This window comes from Aquila chrysaetos, chromosome 11 (assembly GCF_900496995.4).
Source record: "Aquila chrysaetos chrysaetos chromosome 11, bAquChr1.4, whole genome shotgun sequence".
Lineage (NCBI taxonomy): Eukaryota > Metazoa > Chordata > Aves > Accipitriformes > Accipitridae > Aquila > Aquila chrysaetos.
Window position 1 is genome coordinate 22,597,059 of NC_044014.1, and position 22,405 is coordinate 22,619,463.

General features: G+C 42.9%; 1 protein-coding gene across 9 annotated transcripts in view; it reads left to right on the top strand.

Moving 5' to 3' along the window:
• The window catches only part of PAX2 (paired box 2), an 87,495-nt gene that overhangs the window by 60,980 nt on the left and 4,110 nt on the right, over positions 1-22,405 (top strand). For 5 of the 9 annotated variants that reach the window (XM_030029937.2, XM_030029935.2, XM_030029943.2 and 2 more), the window contains 3 exons: positions 273-399; positions 12,792-13,001; positions 16,746-16,847. In XM_030029937.2, the coding sequence (XP_029885797.1) occupies positions 273-399; positions 12,792-13,001; positions 16,746-16,847 (439 nt within the window). Of the gene's footprint in view, positions 1-272; positions 400-12,791; positions 13,002-16,745; positions 16,848-22,405 lie in introns of those variants that run through there. The other 4 variants (XM_030029940.2, XM_030029938.2, XM_030029944.2 and 1 more) reach the window with 2 other exon arrangements.

Here is a 22,405-nt window from a genome sequence, read left to right on the forward strand (position 1 = left end):
TAGCACTGAATGAAGGCTCAGTCATACCACAGATAATGGGCCAGATCCCTCACCCCTCTTCCCCTTCACAGTGGCACACAGGCGGGTGGGATAGTTCATCCTAGGAACCCCCCCGCAACCCTCTTGTCACTCCATCTTCTCCATTTCCTCCTCCTCCTCCTCTTCCATCTGTGCAGGGGTTTGCATCTCTCCTCTTCCTCCCCCCCATCTGTACACCCTTCCCTTTCTCCCGGCGCATCAATAGCGAGCTGTCTTTCTCCTCTCTTCCCCAGGGTAATGAGTACTCCCTCCCAGCTCTGACCCCTGGTCTCGATGAAGTCAAATCAAGTCTATCCACCTCTGCTAACCCAGACCTGGGGACAAATGTGTCAGGACCCCAGACGTACCCTGTGGTGACCGGTAAGCTGCCTGACCAAACAGCAGAACCAAGCTTTTTATTTATTTCCCTCATCACCATTAGCTTCTGCTTTTTCTGCTAATGCAAGATATCCCTCTGTGGCAAACATGGAAAGAGACAGAAAGACTGTGGAGGACATCAGGGCTCAAGAGAAGCTTGAAATTCAGGATATTGGCAGTTTTGGGTACACCTAGAGGTTCCCAGGTGTGACTCAAAGACAGGCAAACCCAGGCGTGAATTGGGAACTTGTGTGCCCAGATGGGGTTTAGGGATGGATGTTGGTGCAGGACAGATATGTCCAGATACGCACTGTGATTTTTTCCTTTGTGTCTGAGAACAAGAGGGTCACGGCTTACCCATGATCTGCACTTGCTTTTCTCAGGGAGAAACAATAATTTAAGTTTTATTCAGCCCTGGCATTTGGAAGGGGCATTTGCAAACTAAATACCGAGGTCTGCTGAACTGTGACTGCTAAACTCCCTCTTCCTTAAGCCCATGAGTCTCTAACAGCAGCTGGCAAAAGAAATTTGTTCACAGCCTTCCCCCTTCCCTCATGTGCAGGCACATTAAACTCAGGTGTGTCTGGGAGAGTAGGAATTGAGAGCAAGTGCATGACAGCAGAGGAATTGGGATGCACAGAATTAGGAGGCAATTTCTGCAGCAGCTGCTCCACAGAAACTTCCTCTTTGCTGGTGGCACGGGCAGTACCTGAGCGGCACAGGGTTGTCCTGATACTAGTGTTAGACTGCCTGCCCTGTGCGTGCCTAGAGCCACAAGGAGATATTCTGGTGCCACAGCCCTTCTTCTCAGGCTTTAGTTGCTGCTGGTCCCCACTCACACAGCTACCATAGATTTGCACATCTCCTGGGTAGCTAAAGCAGCAGGCAAGGCCCGAGTGATTCACCCGTTTGGTCTATCTTCCTCTCCCTACCACTGCTGCGGCCCCTCTAGAAACCTCGCAGTGTAAACTGAGAAATAACTCATGACAAAAGAGGTGCAAGTCCTAAGTTAGCAAGGGAAGGAGCTGTTGCCTCTTGGCCAAAAAGCTGTCCTCTGATGGCACAGAATCAAGAGCACTGGAGTCTGTGTCTCAACTTTTTCTTGCAGAAGCCCCAGCTAATAGCCCCTGAAGTCAAAGCAGCTTATGGCTGAGGCAGGCAGCTGTTGCTTGTTCAGCAAACACTGAGCAAAGGCATACTGTTGCATGCAGCTTTTGGCTACCAGGAACTTTGGGACCAGGCAGGATTAGTAACAGTTACTCCAAATACAGAGGAGATACAGTTCTGCAAAATATCAGGGAGAACCAGGGGGACGCGAACTGTATATTTAGGGAGTGTCTAGAAAGTGTGACATCCTCAGACTTTTTTCATGGCTTTTACTGCTGTCAGGCTTGATCCAGGATCCTTTTAGCCATGCAGTTTCTTAGCCAACCAGAAGAAAATGGCTCAGCTGTGGCAAAATTGTTCCACCTTTCTTTGTATTTGCATATGCAAGACAAAACTCAGCTGGTGTCCATCTACCATTTAGCAGATCTACATCTCTTTACAGGAAATACTTTCCTGTCTTTGGGGTGTAAAGCCAGTAGGAGAGCATTCCTTCCTTCATGGAAGGAAGAACCCATAGCTGGATGTAAAGGTGAAGCACCTAAAATCAGAGTTTAAGATTCAAATCATTAAAATAATTCTTCTTAGTCCTTCTGCCTAAGTGAAGATGGTGCATTCCAGCCTGTTAATATGAGCGCAGAATTCCCAAAGGCTGGGGACACTGTACAAGCTTTGTACATGACTCTCGCAAGGGGACAGCAGGAGACAGATTTGGCCTCACAGAAGAGGCTGTGGGTGGAGGCAGAAAATCTTCTTCATGTCCCCCCCACCCTGTGCCATCCCCACTCTGTTCCCTGCAACACTCCCAGCTCAGCTCGAGAACATCCCCATCTGATCCATCTGGATCCAAGAGTGAGAAAAGTTCATTTCAGACCCAGCTTGACATTCCCAGGTGGCAACTTAGCACTAACATCTCAATCTGTATGCGACATTTCAATCAGCGCAGAGTAACAAAAGCAGAACTATTAGCGTTGGGAGCTGTTCACTGGTGGTAATGATGGGGAAACTCAGAAACTGGAAATGAAAAGGGAAAAAAACCCCTCAACACCCTGAAAGGCAGCAGGGGAAGAGGGGCGGAGAATTTTTCCTCTACACTTAGGCCAGGATCCAATGTTTGGATTAATGGTGCCATTACCCAAGAAAGGACTTCAGATAATGCTCATTCTTAAAATGTTTTTGCTGGCAATTAAATGGTTGCAGTTATTGATCTTCATTGATCTGATGTCCTCAATTTGCATAATCTATTAAAGATGAATGATTCATGATATGTTTGCTATGGGGCTGGGCAATGCTTTCAGGAAGGACCAGAGAGGTGAGGAACTCAGTGCTGCCTCCTGATCTACCCCAGCCAGGAAATTAAGGAAGAGGCTGGGAGCATGCAGATTTCTTTGGTATCACCCAGATCCCTCTCCCAAGAAGGGATATTGGAGTAATAGTGAGCTGCCTGTTTTGCTGCTGCAATGTCATCTTTGAAATGCCTCTTTTCTCTTGTCCCTGGGCAGTCCGTGCACCCAGGTGATATCTGAAACAAATGTGAAACACACCCACCCGTGCAGGCTACAAAGTCTGTGTGCAGTCACTTCAGGATATAAGATTTAGCTTCCAAGAAAGTCTCCCCAGCTCAGTCTTCCCAGACAGAAAAAAGTATCTCTAGCTCTTTCCACACCAAAGCTGTCTGGCACTGGATTCTTGCCCTTTCTGAAGACTTCAGAAAAAGTCCTCTCTCTGGCTCATGACTAGCTTTCCTCAGCAAGCTCTCTTCAGCTCACACTGTTCTCCTCCAAAAGCTGTCAAACCCTCAACAATATGTAACTACCTAAAATCTTGGAATGTAGTGAGATAGTTAAGTACAGATGTTGCTGGAGCCCCTTTTATCTGTCTATAAGCTTCCCAGAATGGAAGAGCTAGAAATGCTGCAAAACAGGCAGCCACCTCCCCAACGTGCAGGAACGCCTTCCCCAAAGTCCTGGGTATCTATTCAAAGACACAGCTTAGCACCACAGTTACATACAGCACAGCCTTGCCCAGTACTGCCAGTATCAAACACTCGCTTTCAGACACTTATTCTAACGCATCTTAGATCATCCATTTATTACTGGCAAATTACTCGCAAGAACATTTGTTTACTGTGGAGCAGACAGGTCACCCTTATTTCTCTCCACTAAGTATCTGCAAGGAATTTCCATGAACAAGCTGACACTTAGGGGCTAGCTGGCTATGAAAAGTGCTCCTGCTGTCCTTCATATAGAACAGACAATGTAGAAATTTTCAAATTCCTTGTGAAGTATCGGAGAAAGTTCTTAAGAGCTACCTGAGAACACCACCTAACCTCTTCCTTCACACACAGGCCAGTGGGCCACCTACATCTTGCCTTGATGTTGCGTGGCCATCATAGATAGATTGGCATAGATCCCTGACAGTTTCTTGGACAGTATCTTTGGACACCAATCAGATTTCCTAGAAGCAAAGATCCAAGCTTGAACATACCAAGATAAGGCGAGTACATGCGGTTGAACACCAAGACAAGAATTCTGTTGTTGAGAGGTTCTAGTTCAGTTATTTCTATTGAAGGCAGACAGCCCAGGCAGATGAGTATAAATCTGTACAGGGCTAAGTAAACACAGAAAACATCAATAGCTTTCTTTTATTCAGTAGTTTCTACAGATCTTTGAGTTTGGAAGGTACTCAATAGCTAACACCTGAGAGGTGAGCAGAGGAGAACCTCAAGATTTTGGCACTAGCAACAGGAGTCCTTTAAAAGCACAAGGTTGTTCGTAGAAGCCTTGAATCCTTTGAGAACAAAGGTTAAAATTCTTCTTTAAGCACCATCAGAAGTCACATCTTTTGGAATAGGCATGCATGAACAAGTGAGGTGTCTTAAAATCAGGTTCTGAGTTCTGGGGGCTTAGATTAATAGTTTGGGAGCAGAGTCCTTTCCAACTCAATTATCTAGCCAGGAAGCTACCCAACAGAGAGGCAGCACTATGGGAAATAAAATGTAATGGACTTTTCATGTATGGCTTGAAACTTGCTTATTAATAGACTACTAAAGGGGAGGATTTACCTACTAGAGGGATTGTAAAATTACAGCAAAGGTAAAGAAAAACTTCCCTTAATTGAATCCCAGCAGTTTTAACTAAATAGACCTTGTTTGCCAGCCTGCTACAATCAGTGAGATCTACAAAGAAAAGTAAAGGTAAAAGACAAGCCCAAGAAAAATGGGGCAAAAAAAGCACTTCAGGAACTTCTACTGTTGACTGAAATGGGAGTATGTGTCCCCCTCTCTTTCTGTGAGGAGGTTTCTGAGTGCTTCTGTGCTATGGTTAGCACCTATTAACAGGAATAGGTAGCTTTTAAAATCATCACTACCCACCAAAACGGCTACCACGTCCTGTGTAGAAAATGTTTTCTTCTCTCTGGGAAATAAATTGTTCCCTAAAGCAACAAGTATCATCCAGGGTGAGAAATCCTGATGACAACTCACGATGTGTCAAACTAAGGCACCAAAGAAGCACAAACCCCATCGATCTCACTTTCCTCCAGACCTACTCTATCTGGCATGGGGTCAGATTTTTTTTTCAGTTTAAGTTAATTTTTAAATTCATACATGAACGTATGCAAAAAAAAATTAGAATTACTGACATAAAGGCTACTTGCTGTGTCTGAAAGACATACAAAAATATTACTTAAGCAGCATCTGATTTCTAGGAAAGTTTTCAAGAAAGTTGTGATGCTAAGCACGGAGAAATCACTGGCTAGACACCTGGATCCAAAGTTTTTCTGAAATGATAAACAATCTTTTGAGAACTTCAGCCTCCTGCAAGGTGAAAAGATATTGCTTCCTTCGCTTCAGCTTAGTGAGTGAACTGAAGAGAATTTTGCTCAGTACAATAACCAGGTCATTCAAAACTAAGAAACAAACTAGGATTTGAAAAAGCAGGAACATTTGTTTTCCTCTGTCAGTGAGTGAATTAGGCTTGGTGTGAAAGGATGAGATCTATTAGTTCTAAAACTGGGTTCTGAAATCAGTTCAAATTCCTTCTTTTATATATCCTTTCTTTGATTTAATAAGTCATTTTTGATGCAAAACCTGCTTAGAAAAGCTTGCTTTTTCTGTTCTAGTATATTTAGGAAGTCAGGGAACTTGTGGTCATTTTATTTAATTAGCATGAATAATTACAAATACTGTTTTTAATTTAATTCTAATTTCCATCCAAATATAACTTGACACAGATCACAAGTAAAAAGTTAATAATCTAATAAAATAATAATATGGACTCATCGTTCACTATTTTCTCATATAATAATATGTAAAGACAAATTATATTAAACAACATAATTGCTTAAATAAATGTGTACAGATGCAGTTCATCTACTTAGCAAAAATTGAAATAACCACGTTTAGTGTAAATTTTGTATTTGTCAAAATATTTGTTACCACCCATAAAATTCAACCTTTTAGAAAACAGCCTCATAGTGCAAATGTAAAACAAGTTGATCTAGCTTGCTGTTTAAAACCATGATTAAAACTGACCATTACATTCAGCTGTACTTACATCACTACGCTGAGAGGGGGAGCATTTCCTTCCCATTTTCCTTGTTTGTACTGGTGAAAATTTCCTGTCTTGCTCCAATCTACTTTAGCCTCTGACACCAGTGAGCAATGGCCCTGGTCAGGGCTTGACTGAGCTGACTTAAGAAAACCTCTTTAACAAACTGCTAGGGGCCCCATATTGGCTTTGGTGATGGCAAATCCTACAGATGCAGACCCGCGCTCTGTGGCACAGCATCGTGGCTGCAGCCACCAGCAGTCAGGCAGCCTGTTGGGCGCATCTCTGGATGCCCCAATGCCCTGAAAATGGAATATGATAATCATTCATGAGGCTGCTACAAGCTTGTTACTATCCTGCCTCGTCAAAATGAAGAGGTATTTTCTGTGAGCAAGCCCCTCCTCTATTTAAGATGAGGAATCAGCAAAAGTAGAAGTCCACAGGACCTCCAAATTTCATCAGCTGCTTCCCATCCCTAAGAAGAGATAATATCTTCTTATCTAGTCAAGGAATTTGGAAAGGCAAAAGGTGTTACTACTCTTCTCCAGGACCAAATGGCTGAGGGTGATAGATGGTCAGATGGAACATGCAGGAATAGCCACGGGGAAAGGAATCACTTAAACTATTTCCATACATCCAATGGAAGTTTCACTGACAGTAACTTTATGACGCTGAAGAAGGTGGTTTGTGGGCTTGAAAGGCATATTGAAGTGAGGAACCCAGAAATGGATGGGCCCGAGAGAAATAAAGTTTTCACCTTCCTTAAATTAGCATTTAAGTGAACAATAGCAGTGAATGACAATGTCATGTAATGACAATAGCAGTGAATTGGCATTCCCACTCCGATTTCCCTCAACAAGAGGACAGCATTGAAGGCTGCCACACTCTATGCTGCTGGATAAAAAGGGACATTTTAGAGAAAGTAATTATATCGTCTTCCCAACAATGCAGTTTTTGCCTTTTCTTTGAGGCTAAATGAAGGATCCAGTAAGCATGGCTATGATGAAAATTTTTGTGATGTAGATATTTGTGCATTGACAGCAAAGACTGTGCTTTATATCTGAGTTAAGCAACACCTGTCAGCAGGTGTTAATAACTTTTAATGTCCATCATCTGTACTGGATTTAACCAGGCCAGCTGCTTGTACAGTTGAAATTACCCACTGCAGTCTTTCAGAGAAACGGAGAGCTTACAGCAATCTTTGGCCCTTCTTTGCAGGTTTAGGATTGCTGTGGGCTACTGAGGAAGATCTATCCTATCTTATGATCAGTAGAGTATCATTGTGGTGAAACCTTGGAGGTACCTATAACGAGGACTGTGTGAAAAACTAACACGTTCTAATTACATTTCCCAGCATATATTTCAAAAGTGTCTTGTTTAAGAGGTAACATTTAAGTCCCAACCACCAAGGAATAAGCATATGCTACACTTTAAAGGAGGAAGTAATTGCCCAGCCTGATAGGCTGGGACTCAAGAAAGGGGATGACAGTATGAACTCCACTGAACTTCTCTGTTTGCCAAGTGCACTAGTTGCACATTTCCGCCCCCAGCCCCAAGACTTTAAAGCACATCTTCCTTCATCAGCTCCATCTGCAAACAAATGTACTTAGAGCCACATGAAGTTGACTTCAGTGGAGTTCTCAAGTGATTAACACTAACAGTACTCAACTAGCTTCAAAGAGTAAGTCCAGATCACAGTTCTACTGGAAGCTCTGTACGAGGACTATAAAACTTATTCTCTCCAGAGTAACGTATAGAGTTAGCAGGTCAGTTTACTTGGAGAGCAGAAATTAGATCAGACACAAAATCTAGATTTGTAAAATTCAGTTTTATAAAAAATGGGGCAAATAGATTTAAAAACTTGACATCAGTGATGTCACAACAGTTTTGACTCTCAGGGGAAAGCAATCCAAGGTTGTTTCTTTAAACATGTATTTCAACAAGCCACATGTAAAACATTGAGCTAAGAACATGGATGGATCTGTGCAGAAACAAAAAATAAACCTGAGCACACAAGGCTAGTTCTCCAGTCAGCAGGAATACAAAGAGAAGACAAGAAAGGTACAATGAGAAACAGATTAGTCTTTGCACACTTTTCAGTTATTCTAGCAAGGGTCTATTATGATCACAGAGCAGGGAGAAAACCCAGGATGATCTTTATCTTCAGTGCAACTTGCATAATGCTCTTGCAAAAGAAAAGCTAGAAAACTAAGAAATGAAAGACAAAGCGGTTCTTCTGACATGACAGAAAGCAAAAGTGAAAGATACGCTGTGTCAGTCCAGTCTGGTCTTTTGCATGACTTCTAGAATTTGAGGCAAGATTCTCACGTGGGATAAAGTGATGTGATTCCACTGGCTGTAGTGTAAACTCACCAGTGTGTGAATGCTGAGGAGCCAGTCCCATTCTGTTTGCCACAATTAAACTTTTCTAAGGAATGGAGAATGCCAACATGGAAAAAAATGTTTCAATGGTGGGTACAAGTGTAGGATTCAAAACACCTGAGATAAGATTCAGCTTTGGCCCAGGGTTCCTACACGAACTTGGGTACATCTTCTCTGGGCTCAGTTCCTCACAAATAAAACAGTGATCCCTAAGGAATGCTGTAAGGATATGTGTTCTAAAGAGTGAGGCACTGGGGTCATACAAATATTTGATACAGACCCCAGGAAAAGATGAAGAACGCTAAACATTGTCAAGATGGTGAGCAGTGTTGTTAAGTGGCTGTGTACAACCCATGCCTTATGCAAGGATGTGCCATCTTGATCTTCTTTGTTTACTGAAAAGAAAAGGAGCACTGGATGCAGGTAGCTTATCCTCCAGGAAGCCAGCAATGAAAAACAAGCAGCTTATCTGGTCCTGCAAACCCCCCTGCTTCCCTTCCCTTCAGCAGCAGAGAGCACAATAAAAGCTGAGACGAGTCTCCGTAGGAACCTAAAGCTGTGAATCTTCCTCTCACCCTGTCTGGCCAAAATCCCTTCATTCGCAGAGGGAATTTAGGCCAGAGATCACCAGTTCTAGCTCTCCGCCAGAATAACAGAGGAGAGGGTTAGAAAGGAAGAAAAACAGCCATAACTCAGCAAGTACAGTCAGAAAGAGAGGAGCAGGAGATGCACAAAATAAGTAGTCCTCTGCTATGTTTCCAGCTATATCCCCACCCTGCTGACCCTTTCAGATTTCCCCCACCATGACATTCAGTGGTATTTTTTTGTCACTTATAAAGAAGGATATCGTTTGGCATTTAGAAGAAGAAAGGAGCCTGGGACAGGAAGAGATTGCTGCTGCTTTGGAAAGGGATTGCAAACTCATTCCACCCCCCATTTGATTACACGTCCTTATTCCAGCCTTAGGAATAAGACACTGATGGATACCTAGGGGTTCACGGATGCAGCCTTACTGAGGGACACCCCCCAAGACACAGACAAGCCAGTACAGCACAGCTCCACAGCTTGCTGGCACTAGCAGGACTTGGGATAGGAAAGGGCAAGTTCTCTATCACAAATACGAAAGAATTAGAGAATGGAGAAAATCAGAAGTGAAAACAAAAAAGGTGCAGCTGAAGTTTGAGGTGGTTAAAATGAAAAATGGGACTGTGCCATTCACAGGTGGATAGATAGATCAATCAATTGATCTTGTCTACACTGACACACTTTGGAGCTATAATTCACTGCTGGGGCAATTATTCCAGCATAGCAGTGGCAGGAGTTATATCAGAGACAGAATTCAGGTACTTTTAGTCAGGGGAGAGTTGGACAACAAAGGAGTAAAAACTGGTAAATGCCATCCACCAGTAAAGATACATGGGATGTAAGTTATGTCTGTGCAGTTGCAGAGCATAGAGGGAAAGATAGACAGATAGATAAATAGACACATAAAAGTCTGAGTTTTGGTTGTGCAATCATTCGCTGTCTGACCTTATCCTTGCCTCCTCTCCACTACTCTTACAGGGAAGAGTGTTTAGCATTATTATGTCCCAGTCTCTTTGCCATGTTACTGCTGACTTCTTTATCCCCCGTACTGAGTAAGTAGTGCTGCCTCTGGAAGGTGCGAGGAATTTTTCTTCATAAGCCTTGATGTGTTCAAGAGAGGGCTGGGCTCATCTCCGCTGTGAGTCTGACAGGGGCTTTAACAGCCTCACAACACCAGGACAAATAGCTCCTGGTCCCTTAACCCTTCTCAGCTTTGCAAGGCAAGGCCTAGCACTGTTGTTCCCATTGCAAGGGCTTTAGACAGTCTTTCAGGCTGAAATCCTCTCCGTGGTGGCTGGGCAGAGCGGAAATCCAGGGGCTGCATCAGATTGGCCTAATGCTACAGCAGCTTAAGCAGTCTGTTTTACCAGAGATTATGGTTTCACTTACACAGAGTGCCTGAAAAATGCTGCGGTTTAGGAAGGATTATGGCTGAAAATTCCATGCTTTAAAAGAGAAATAAAGCAGGGGAGGGACTAGGAAACCCAACGTGCATGGGGGCTGTGCTAACAGGATTAACCTCTGCCCATAGCACCTCTTGCTTCTGCCCACCCACGTTTCCCATGTCCATCTTCTTCTCTTCCCTTTCCTCCCCAGTGGCTCCCCACACCTGCTCTCTCTTGCACAGTATGGAGAGCTGAAAAAGGAGTATGGAAAATGCCCAGGACCAAAGTGTCCCTAGTTTATTTAGGTATGACTGTCAAATGACTTCCTTGAAAAATGTATCATTCACTTGCAGCCCCTGAAAGCCAGGGGTACTTTTGGCTCTCTGCCTGCAGATAGATCTGTTCATCCAAATTATCTAGTATCAACATTATTTGGATAAAGGCTTCAGCACTCCCAGACTGCTGGTGGTGACTCTGCCTGTCTGGCCTGAAAGTAAATCTGTGCAATCCTTGCCATCTGATGACAGAGGATGCAGCAGAAAAATAGCTTTGGGGGTTCTCCATCTACAGAGTCTGGCACTGGCAAGCGAAGGCTCACTGGTAGGATTGCAGGATAGTATATAGTTGTAAAAAGCAGAAGCTGGGCACTGATGTGCTGCCTACTCTAGTGCCTTTAATTAACTGTGCAACAAGAACCAGATACTCCAGCTTCTATTCCCCATATCCTCCACAAAAGGTCCTTGCCAAACAGAGCTTCCTATAGCAAAAAGGGAGAAGAAGTTACCATCCTCAGCATACCAGAGACTTCACATAAGTAAACTAAATAAAGAGGAACTGTACACCTTTTGGCCAGCGCTGATCCTTCCCCATCAACTGAACCATGAACATATGTCTTTGCTGCAAAGGAGTCTCGGTGATCAGAGAACTTTGCTGGCCATCCAGGTTAGAGGTATTTGGAGGAGAACACAGATGGCAAACTATCATTTTTGCCAGGTAGCAAACCTTTAGGAAACAAATGCCTCAGGATAAACAGCGTTCACAGATAGAAACTGCCCAGCCCTTTATTGTCTAGGTGAGCATTGCAGCTCGCAATAAGGTGCCTAGACTTAATTAAGCCACTTCTATATTAACAAAGTCAGATTTATGGCCTAATTATATGTCACATTTATATTTATCTTTATAAATCAAAACCACCAGAACTAACTTATTTCATAGGCCATTGGCAACACTTGCCATCACGGCAGAGAGATGGCTTTCATTTATTGGCTTTAATTTGTTTACCTGAGGGTGGATGGTTTGCTAGATGATTTGGATCAGATCTGATCACATCATCCATACTTCACTTTCAGGTGTTCAAGTACAGGACTCTATTACTGCTGACCCAACAACAGGGGGTGTTCTGGAGTACCCATGCTTTAGGTCACAGGGTTCTCCAATTCCCAAACCTCTTACTTGGCAGCCAAGTTAGGAGCATTTGCAAAGCTGTATCTATTGTGCCTACGCAAATCTGCACATCAGAAATAGAGGTCCAATGCAAACAATGAAAATGAGATCTTTTCTAAGTCCCCCACATTTCTTTTCCCCCATTATATCTCTCTGTCAAGGTATCTGGCAACACTATACCCTGGGAACAGAGTCAGTACTGACTGCTTTTATGGTTAAAGCTCCAAAGTGTGCCACTGTGAACAAGATCAATTGATTGAATATCTGTCTATCCACCCATTAATTGCACAGTCCCATTTTTATTTTAACCACCTCAAAATTAAGCTACAACTTTTTTGTCAAAGATTTTATGGAGTTTGGCTTGAGAAGCTTTAGCCATTACACCAAGCATCCTGTTTAATAGATGCTCATAACAACGCTGCTCTCGTGGGAAAGATTATCTTGTGTTTGAAGAGACAAAGTGGTATAATTCCCTGGGCCAAACTGTGTTAAGCATAGCATCTTCATGCACCCTCGGCCAGTGAGTGAAAGCAGCAGGAAAGGGAGCACAGAAGCTTCAGAGCACTCTTCTCCTTCCCAACCCTATGCTTTTTCCTGTCCTTCCTCTCCTGCATGTTCCCTCCCTCACCTCTCCTTTCCCTGCATCCCATTCCTCCCATCTGCCACTGCACTCCATTCTCCTAATCCCCTGCTGCCCCTGCAGAGGCACCCCTGCAGTCAGAGCCTAGCCCCCGGGTGCAGATGCTGCTGTTGTCTCAGCACTGGCTCCTCTGATCTACTCCTAACCTTTTTATTTTTATTTTTGTTTTTAAATTAATTTCCCTGTAGATTTTAACCACTCCATTTTCATTTACCCATTTTGTTCTTCCTCTCCTCCCTTCCCCACCCTCCTCTTCCTCCCCCTGTTCCCTTTGTCTGTCTGTGTCCATCCCTTACCCTACCACAGAAAACCTCTCCTCTCCCCTCAGTATAAAGCAAGAGCCTCATGGAGCCTCTCTCACCCCTTTCACCCCCACCACGCCGGTCGGCTCTGGGCAGGCTGATCTTCAGCCCTTCCACATGGCCCTTTCAGACGATGCGTCCACGCCTTGCTACAGTGCCTTCCTTCATCATGGTGCCCACTTTGGGCAGTCCAGCAGCCAGCCTCTGATAGCAGGTAACCGGCCTTGGCCACAAACTCAGTGGGGATGCTGCAGGCAAGGGGTTCAGTTTCGTCTGATGGGGAGACCAATAAATGCTGCAAGCTCTTTGAGTGCAAGTGGGAACCAGAGCAACCATGTTCCAGTTCTGTGTATGCAGCATGTGTTCTCAGCTCCATGGAGTCACAAAAGGATTTCATGCCTGTCCTTCATTTTTTTTAGAATAAAATGGGAAAAGAAGCTGTAACTACCTAGAAGTGACTGGGTGTCCCAGTTGGATGGGTCTGGACTTAGTATAGAAACACTCACACAGCAAAATCCTGTGTTGCTTCAATAGCCATAATGCCCCTGAGTACACAGCAGGGGTACTGTGTGCTAGCCTAAGGTGGATGATAGCAGTTTGAATAACCTAGCCAGCTCTAGCGCTGACAGGGTTGTTCAGCATGGGTTGTACAAATTACTAAGTTAGATAAATACATAGGCAGTTGGTGAGCACTGTCATAGCTACGTTGTGAGCAATATTTGAGTCACCTGGTTTGGAAGCATCAATGTGAGCTGGTGCCTTCACACAGCAGACCAAGTAGTTAAGAAACAGGGCATCACGTCTGAATGTCAAGACCAGGAAGGGTGGGTGAGAGACTATAATGTCTTACAGCCAAAGGAATACAGACCTGAGGTAGGTGGCCTTTAACGGAAGGACAGAAGTGAAGAAACAGGTTGCAGAAGATGGCAGCACATAGGAGCAGCGGGCTGGAGGGGAGGATGGGGAGGAAGGACAAGTTTCAGGTAGGTACTAGGGGAAAATCCTGTGCAAAGTGACTGAAGCAACATTGCTGCATGAGCTCAGGGGTGGCTTGGATGAAATAGTGGGTATCATTTTAGGTGACCATTCAGGCTGTTGTCACTCCACTGTCAAAGAATGTAATTTGGGCTTTTTCAGAACAGACAAAGTCTTAGGGCAGACCACAGTTCCTAATGCTCAAGAAACACATCTTACCTCTGCCTCCTTCATGTTCCTGTATTATTTTTCTCTTTTGACCTAACATCCTCCCTTTGTCTTGTCAGGTGAGATTTGCATTTCTAAACGTCCCTGTAGGAAAGCAGCAAGTAACAGCAGAGAAGACTTTTGTGTTCATAACACTGTTTTGGTCTAATCTTACTGCAACCAATAAGAGCCTTTTTGCTCTGGGCACTTCCTAAGCCAAGAAGTCTCCTGACAGACTCTCTTCAACAATATAGCTCTCTGGGGATGCAGTCTATATGACCACTCCCTAGCCTAGAAGGCACTGTGTTTCAGGAGAGGCACCTGCCTTAGGACCCTTACGGAGAATTAGACATGGGAGAAAGTGTTCAAAAGCTCAAACAATGTCACAGTGATGAAGATGCTGTTCCTCACTCAAAAGGCTCTTGGAGAAGGGAGAATAGCTGGAGTTGGAAGCATGTTATGAGCAGGATAGGTGCTAGCGTTGCCATAGCCCTGGAGCACAAGAATTTAATAATCCTGTCTACCTGTTGGTAATGAGAGGAGGTAATGGAAGGGGCCTGCTTGTATGTAACAGCATTTTAAGAGTCTCTCTGTGGGACTCTTATTCATGTTGCTGGTACTGTACTTGTTTGTTGCCTTCTTTTTCAAGATTGGGATTTTGACAGATGATCACTTTCCCAATGAATTTTCCACACTGAATTTTGAACATCAGCCTGTGTGCGCTCATGACAGAATAAAAACACAGGGGCGTATGTGCATAGATCGAGTAGCAGAGTGAGTGTGTATGTGTTCCCACCTGAATGGAAGTGTCAAAATGAATTAATTTTGCCTGCTGCTACGTAATGTTCTCTCTAACTTTTCAGTGACACAGTTTTCTCACTCATCACCTGTTGTTATTTCTCAGGCTAGTCAATAAATGAAACCAAAAGAAGATGAATTTTAAGCATAAAACTTTCTTGCCTTAAAAGAATGTGAAGAAAAAAAACCCAACTACATCTAGTAGGTGTTAATCATACAGCTTAACACACAGCTACAAATCACTAAAGGAATGATGGTGATAAAAGAGTAGAAGAACGTAGAATATAAATCCCTGAGGCATTATATATTTATTTTTATCAATATTGGGGAGTGGCTGGAAAGTGGCTCGGCCATTGTCTGGTAGTTCTGTGCCATTATCTAAGAGGAGGTGAGCTAGGAACATCAGCCTGATCAGAACTGATCAGGAACCTCTTCAGGGAGAAAGAATGAACTTGCATTCCTTTTTTCTTGAGCAAATCACCTCTGTAATCTTTAATCAAGACCTGTGAAAGCAATGACACTGGTTTAGCCTACCTCCTCCCTTCAGATTAATGCTCCATGTTGATTAGGTTTTGCTTTGCTGTGTAACTGTTACGTATTTCTGATTCACCAGCCAAGATTCATGCTTGTTCCAGGGCCCACTTTATCAGTTATCACTCTGCCACTGGTAGAGCTAAACCAACTCTTATTCTCCTTTCATTGGCATATCCCAGCACAGTTCCAGTGACTCCAGTGGTGTTAATGGGCCATACTTAACCTGTCACTTCTAAAGGCAAATTAGACTCCAGCCCTCCAGTTCGAACAGACAGGAGAGACAAAATTTAACAAAGGAACAAACTTCTTGGTGAGCTACAGTTCACCTAGGTAATGTGAAGGGCTTTGGATGCCTGGAACAGGCTGAGATCTCAGTAGGCAGTGTTGGAGGTTGAGCTGTAAATCTCCCAGCAGCTGTGGGGGAAAGATTATCTTAATTTATTTAGCCTTTTTTTTTTTTTTTTTTTTTTTTTTTTTTTTTTTTTTTTTGGTTTTGGCTTGAAACTCCCAGCAGCTTCTGAGATGATTTTAGTTCATTTAAATGCAATAAGCACTAACAGCAAATGCCCTTCTGGCTGGCCCATTTTCAGGCTAACCAGTCCAAATGAGGAAATGCCTCTGGCACCAACCAAGAAGCCTCCAGCTGCACTTCCTAAGAGATGAAAAATAAACTACAATCATCCACCCAGTCCACACCCCTCTCTACTTCTTTGGTGGAGAAAAGATATCACAACTTTAAGTATTACTAATAAAAACTTGTACCTGTGATAAAAATGAAGTGGGACTCAAACTAATTTGCATGATCCTATTATTATATGTATTACATCAGCACCTGGAAGGAGTCCAACCGGTATTGATCTCATGCTAAGCACTGTGCAAATGTACTAAAAGTGTGCCCTTGCACCAAAGAGTTTGCAGCATAAAAAGAAGCACAGAGAGGTGAAGCGACTTGCTTAAAACCATCAGCAGGTGAATGGCAGAGGTGGGAAGACAGACAGGCACAGAAAATTCTTGGATCACTTTCCAACGCCTTGCACATTGATCATGCCCTAAAGCAACGTCACCACAGTTTTGGAACTGCATCCACTGCATATAGACAGGACCGCAGCTACTCTGGCAATGAATGATGCTGCCATTCTCTGTGCAGCTCAGGGCCATTTTGATTTAGTTAAAATAGATCCAAAATCTACAATGAAACAAACCAAATTCTTCTGAGCCTCACAAAGCTAAGTTTTAACATCCATCCTTACAGTGTGAGATCAAAAGTGCCACAATCTTCCCCCAAAATTTTCAGTGGATGCACAGCACTTATGTAAGAGAAGGCTGCACAGCACTTGCCTATCAAGCTGCTAGTAATGTGACAGTGGGACAAAAGGTGATATCAAATCAATATTGAAAGATCTTATCCCTGTTGATCACCTGTCCTGATTCTTTCCCTTTCCAGGTCGTGATATGGCAAGCACCACCTTGCCTGGCTACCCACCCCATGTTCCCCCAACTGGACAAGGCAGCTACCCAACCTCAACTCTTGCAGGAATGGTTCCTGGTAAGTCAGTCCTCAGACTTCAGTAATGGTGCACACATGTTTGAATGGTATACTAGCACTGTAAGAGCTTTCACAGTTGGCTTTGCTATATTGCTTTGCTGACATTAAGGGCTGTTCTTTTCATAAAGAAATCATCAGGTACCTATAACCAATGTAGCTAACAACCCTTTTTGTAACATATCTCTTTCCCCCTAGTAACTGATTCACTGCTGCTATGGGCAACTCGCTATCTATAACCTGTGGCAATTAATTGGTAATTAATTAACCTTAGTATTCATTAACTAATGTAATTATTTTCCAATGACCCGTGCAGATTATTATGTACTGCTCATGGCTTAGGATATTCAGCTATCCACTAACTTAGGGTAACAACTTACCTTCTATCTAAAGCCAGGGCATCAAACTGAAAATCATCAATGGTAATTTAATACCTGCAGGCTTGGAGACCTACTGTCCATAGCCTAAACTAGCTAAGAACTCAGCAATGATTAACAGCATTGCAGGAGAAACTGACTATTCACTTTCAACAACCAACTACTTACCCACCTCCTGTTTGTAGGATAGTGCCTCCAATCCGTGAAACTATCTACCTAATCCCACATCCAAAGGTAAACTGTTTCTTTGCTGCCCAATGCCTTTGGAGAAGTACCTTCTCTTGGCATATGAATTCTCCCACTGTTTAGGGAGAAGAGAGGACCATTTACCCTAGGGCAATTGAAGAGTTTATTACCCCAGGCTCTATTCCCCACTCCTCTGATGACATTTATCCCCAGTAGATAAATGGAGAGGCAGGATTTTTGTTTCTCAGCCATGGTAGCTCAGAACTCAGAACTTAATCTGCCCCTGATTTCTGTTTATGTTACTGCCCTGGGTTGTGAGTCATGAAGGCTAATGAGTAGGTACACAGTCCATTCTGCAACATCTGCTACTGAAGGGATGACTCCAGAGCTGAAGCAGCAGAAAGCTGAGGACAGAAAGCCCTTAAATCACTATGATATGATTTGCCAGGTCTTATAAGTGAAAAGCCTAACTTAACCCTCATCCAAATCTTGGAACAGCTAGCCAAATAAACATACACTGCAGTGAGGACAGTGAAAATACCACTGATAGGAAACGTTTGCAGGTCAAAGTCTTAACATCTTTAAATGACAAATCATTGCTTATATACCATGAAGTACTGGCTAATGCCTATGGTCACGTTCCAAAGCTAACAAGCTACCTACCGCTTATGATCTTAAGGCACAACAAAATCTCAGGCTATGCTGTGAAGATGATGTGATTGACCTCCAGATCAGGAAAAGATAGTGGATTGGTCCCCTCCTTACCCCCACTTTAGTCCCTTGGTTATAGTTGACCAGCTTGCTGAACTTTTGGGGTGGTGCAGAGTTGGCAAATTTTAGGGCATCTCCTTCTACACTAAATTTTTCAGGGAGATGGTTTGGCTCCAGAATCAGAGAAGCACTAATTCAATATAAATCAATTAACTCTCCCCCTGCCCCTCCCTCCCCCCCAGTAACAGTAGGTAGACTCAGTTGTCAACATTTAAGTCAGTTATATGTCAAAACTTACAGAAGATCATGGCATATAGAAATGATTAATAACACCAAAACAGCTGGCTCTTTGAATAGGTACTTCTAAAAAACAGGCTTTTCTCAACTTCTAACTGTTCTCAACTTCTCAGCTGTTCAGTGACTGCTGTGTAAGTTTAACATCCTCATCACAAAGATGATACTGACATCTAAACTGGGACAAAAATTTTAAGACCACGAATCACAGGGGTCACTTATCTAGGAATAGGGTATTTCAGCTCCTTGATGTGGAGGCTACTTATCCATAAGAGAGCAGTGTCCCCAAAACCACACAAATACCCCCAAAAAGAAAAAGAACAGGATGATAAAGAAAAAAAGTTGAGTTATGCTTCAAAGAAAAAAAGATTATTCAAGTCAAATGGATATCTTTACATTAGATCTGATGTCACGTTCAATTAGAGGAAGTTTTTCCCGCGGCCTGCTTGGGCATCCTGCAGTAGTCACTGCATCTTTCCACAGAGCATCAAGATCTGGCTGTTTCAGTCATACCCCACTGGTCAGACCCAGCCCGGCAGCCCTTCTATTCCTGTCTTCTAATGTGACTGAAGCCAACAAGCTGGAGATAAAGAGGCTTCCTGGGAAGGAACAGAAGACTTGGCTTTAATGGGTCACACTGCAGATCTCTGCAGGCACTACTCACTGTCAGGTGCCAAAAGTGAATGCCTGGGGAAGGGTAAAAGAGTAGAGCAAGCACATATTGGTACTTTCTCAAAAGATCTCCCAGCCTCCAACAAGTTGCAGCTCAAAGACTTCCTAAACCAGACTTAGTATCTTTCTATTTAATATGAAACACCCTCGATAGGTTTCCCCTCCACAAACTTAAACAGTGTCTCTTGAACCCATATAAGCCTTTAACATCTGTAGCAACCTATAGCAAGAAGTTCTGTAGTTTAACTACATATTGTGTGAAGACTACCTCCCGTATTTGTTCTGAACCTGCCACCTGCTAGGCTTACTTCATGCCTCATGGTTTCTGTATTGGAAGACTAAACGTGCCAAGATTTAAATACAGATACCAAGAAATACTGTTAGTAAAGGTTCCCAGAGCACAGATTGCACAGAATATAGGCCTCATGAGATCGATCCTCTGTGCTTGCTTGCAACCTCTGTTAAAGGTCCAGGTTGAACAGAGAAAACAAATATGATGTTGCCAATGGTTTGTTACATGCCCCCAAGCCAAGAAAGATCAAGGGTCAGTGCTTTAACTACATTGGAAACAAGAAGCCAGCAAGATAACCACTCAGGGAGTATCTTTAAGAAACATACTGACACGCAAACAAACCTTATTGTCCAGATGTGAGTGAATATGAGAAAGAGCCTCTGTTTTCTCTAAATAAAGGTGCAGAGATAAAAATAGAACTCGCCAGAAAGCAGAATTTCCAACCCACACAAAACTCTGATTTTTTGACATTTGTTTTCATCTTGCATTGGGGTGAGGAGTCAGAATCTTGAAATAGTTCAATTTGCAAACATCAGGATGAAACATTTCAATAATGTCAACATGTTCTAGATGTCAAGACATATTAAAATAATAAAAGAGTTGAAAGGAAATTAAATGAGATGAGAAAGGCAAAATGAAACAAAACAAGAAAGTTGAAATATAATACTTTGTTTCAATTTGCAATCATTTCAGAACTTTTCTTTCCATAACTCCATTGAAGCTGACAAGCTTGTGCAAAACATTTCCATTTCGATGATACAGCATTTTCCAGTGGAAAACTGTTTCTGAGAAGATTGTTTGACCAGTGCTAACCAAAGCTGCTCTGTTCTATCCGTGACAACCTTTCACTAGACTTCTGCTTGTATAGTCTAGAGAAGGGCTTGTCTTCAGTAGCAGTACATCCATGCAACACGGTCAGTCATGCATGCAAATATCTCTGAAGTTTATGTGGGTGATGTGGTAAGATACATATCCTGCATTTGCCCTTGCCTGTAACTTCAGGTCCGAGGCTGTATATGCAGATGAAAGCCCGTAGTCTCTGAGCACACACTTGAAAAAGCAGGGGTTAGTCACTCAAAGAGGGATGAATTGGGTATTATGCTCACTTAACCTATATGTCTGAGAGATGTTTCCTGAACAGGTAACAGAGCACCTTTGATCCCCGTCTCAATTCTTCCTCTTTCCCAGAAAGGCCATCAAGCTTCTGCAAACTGTTTTGGTGAAGTGAGCATCCGCTGAAGGGAACTGCAGTTTACACAGAGCAGCGTAGAGCCTGCAGAGGGCTGGTGATGGCAACGGCAGGGAGTCGTTAAACAGAATCCAATGTTGATGAGGAAATTACACTTGTTTCATTAGTGATCGGGGAAGGCGATAGCTCAGTTCCTCTTGGTCACAGTTGAGCTCAAAAGCTCATTATCCTGCTGCATGCATGCTTTCACTCCTCGTCAATAAACAGTTTCCAGTGGCTGCCCTCCCTCCTCCCCAGCTCTCCATAGCTGGGGCTCTTTCTCCTCTACTTAACCCATGCTTTAAGAACACTATAAACAGTTTAGGGTGACAACTCAGAGCAAGGTGAGAGAGAAGCCTTGAAATATCAGAACTTCTTCTCTCCATGCAGAGAAGTTATGTTTGTATGAGGCATTTCAAAGCCTCATATACTCGTTCCAGTATATCCCACAGATAAGTCACTTCAGTAGAGATAAATCTGGACTACGCATTGCTTTTTGCTCTCGTATCCTATCCCGCAGCATCTTGGGTCACCTTAACAGGTTTCACCTATTCCTTCCCAGCTAGCTGTCAGGATTTTCAGTGCAGGATGTTCCTAGATATGGAAATATGCTGAGTTATTATCATTAAAACCGTATTTAGCAAGGTCTGTCAGACAAAACGAGGTTTTACGCTGAAACTAAAAACTACTGTGACTAAAATACCTTTGGATGGTGATTGTTTTTGATACAAACATGTCTTCGTACTGACTACTTTGGTTATTACCCTGAGTGTCTTTAAAAAACCTGGCTGGACAGATTCTCCTCAAGTTTAAACCAGTGCAAATTCCCTGACTTCAACTGATTTAATTTCTACCATCTGACATTCTGTGGTTTCGGCTTTAACTGTCTGGTGAGGGGAGATTTGCAGAGGTTACAGTATAATTAATTGACATTTCTTTGGTAATGGTATCACAGGCCTCCAGCACGTCTTGCATTGCCTTCTTTCCCTATTCCATGGTATCTAGAAGGAACCCCAGGTGCTTTCCAAACACTTCTGTTATAACAACTCCACCCCTGTTTCAGGGCAGACCAGAAGCTAATAGTCATGCTGTTCTTTCGCTGTCTTTTAAGCGCATAATGCCTTTCAGATGGCACTAATTGTCCCCAGTCTGTTGGGGGATTGCATTAAATTGAGGTTATGATCAGATAATGGCATGTTTTTACTTAACAGAGTCATACATTTTTAAGTTTTGGGAGATTTATTTATTTTGAATGCAGCACCATACCTCTTCAGTTACCAAACATAATTCCCTTAGCCCTGTACAGCCTTCTATAAAACAAGGAGACTCAGCTCCTTATGCGGAATAAAACTGCATATTTAAGAAGACTCTACAACATTCATATCTTGGGTCACAGTCTTATTAGATCCCAAAGCTCACAAGTATTTTGGTTTGGGCCCATTTTACTGAATGTGAAAAATGGAGCTGTAGCCCAGCTTGTCTTTCAGATTCAGAATAGTACCTAAAGAGCTACTCATTAGAAAATTATTTTCTGGAACTGGAATACAGCAAGTTTTCTCTGTAACTCACTAACTAAGCATAAAGGTGGGTTTATCATATATGAATCACCTTTCTGACTAACACCATCATACAGAGTAAGAAAGAAAGAATGATTCATATGTTTTCCATTTTGTTTTATATTTAAGCCCACCCTACTCTCAGAATATTTCCAAAACCGAATGATACTCTTCCCCACAAATATGTCATCACCCTCAGTACTCTACAAACAAAACTTAGCAATACATATTGCCATCGACAGCAC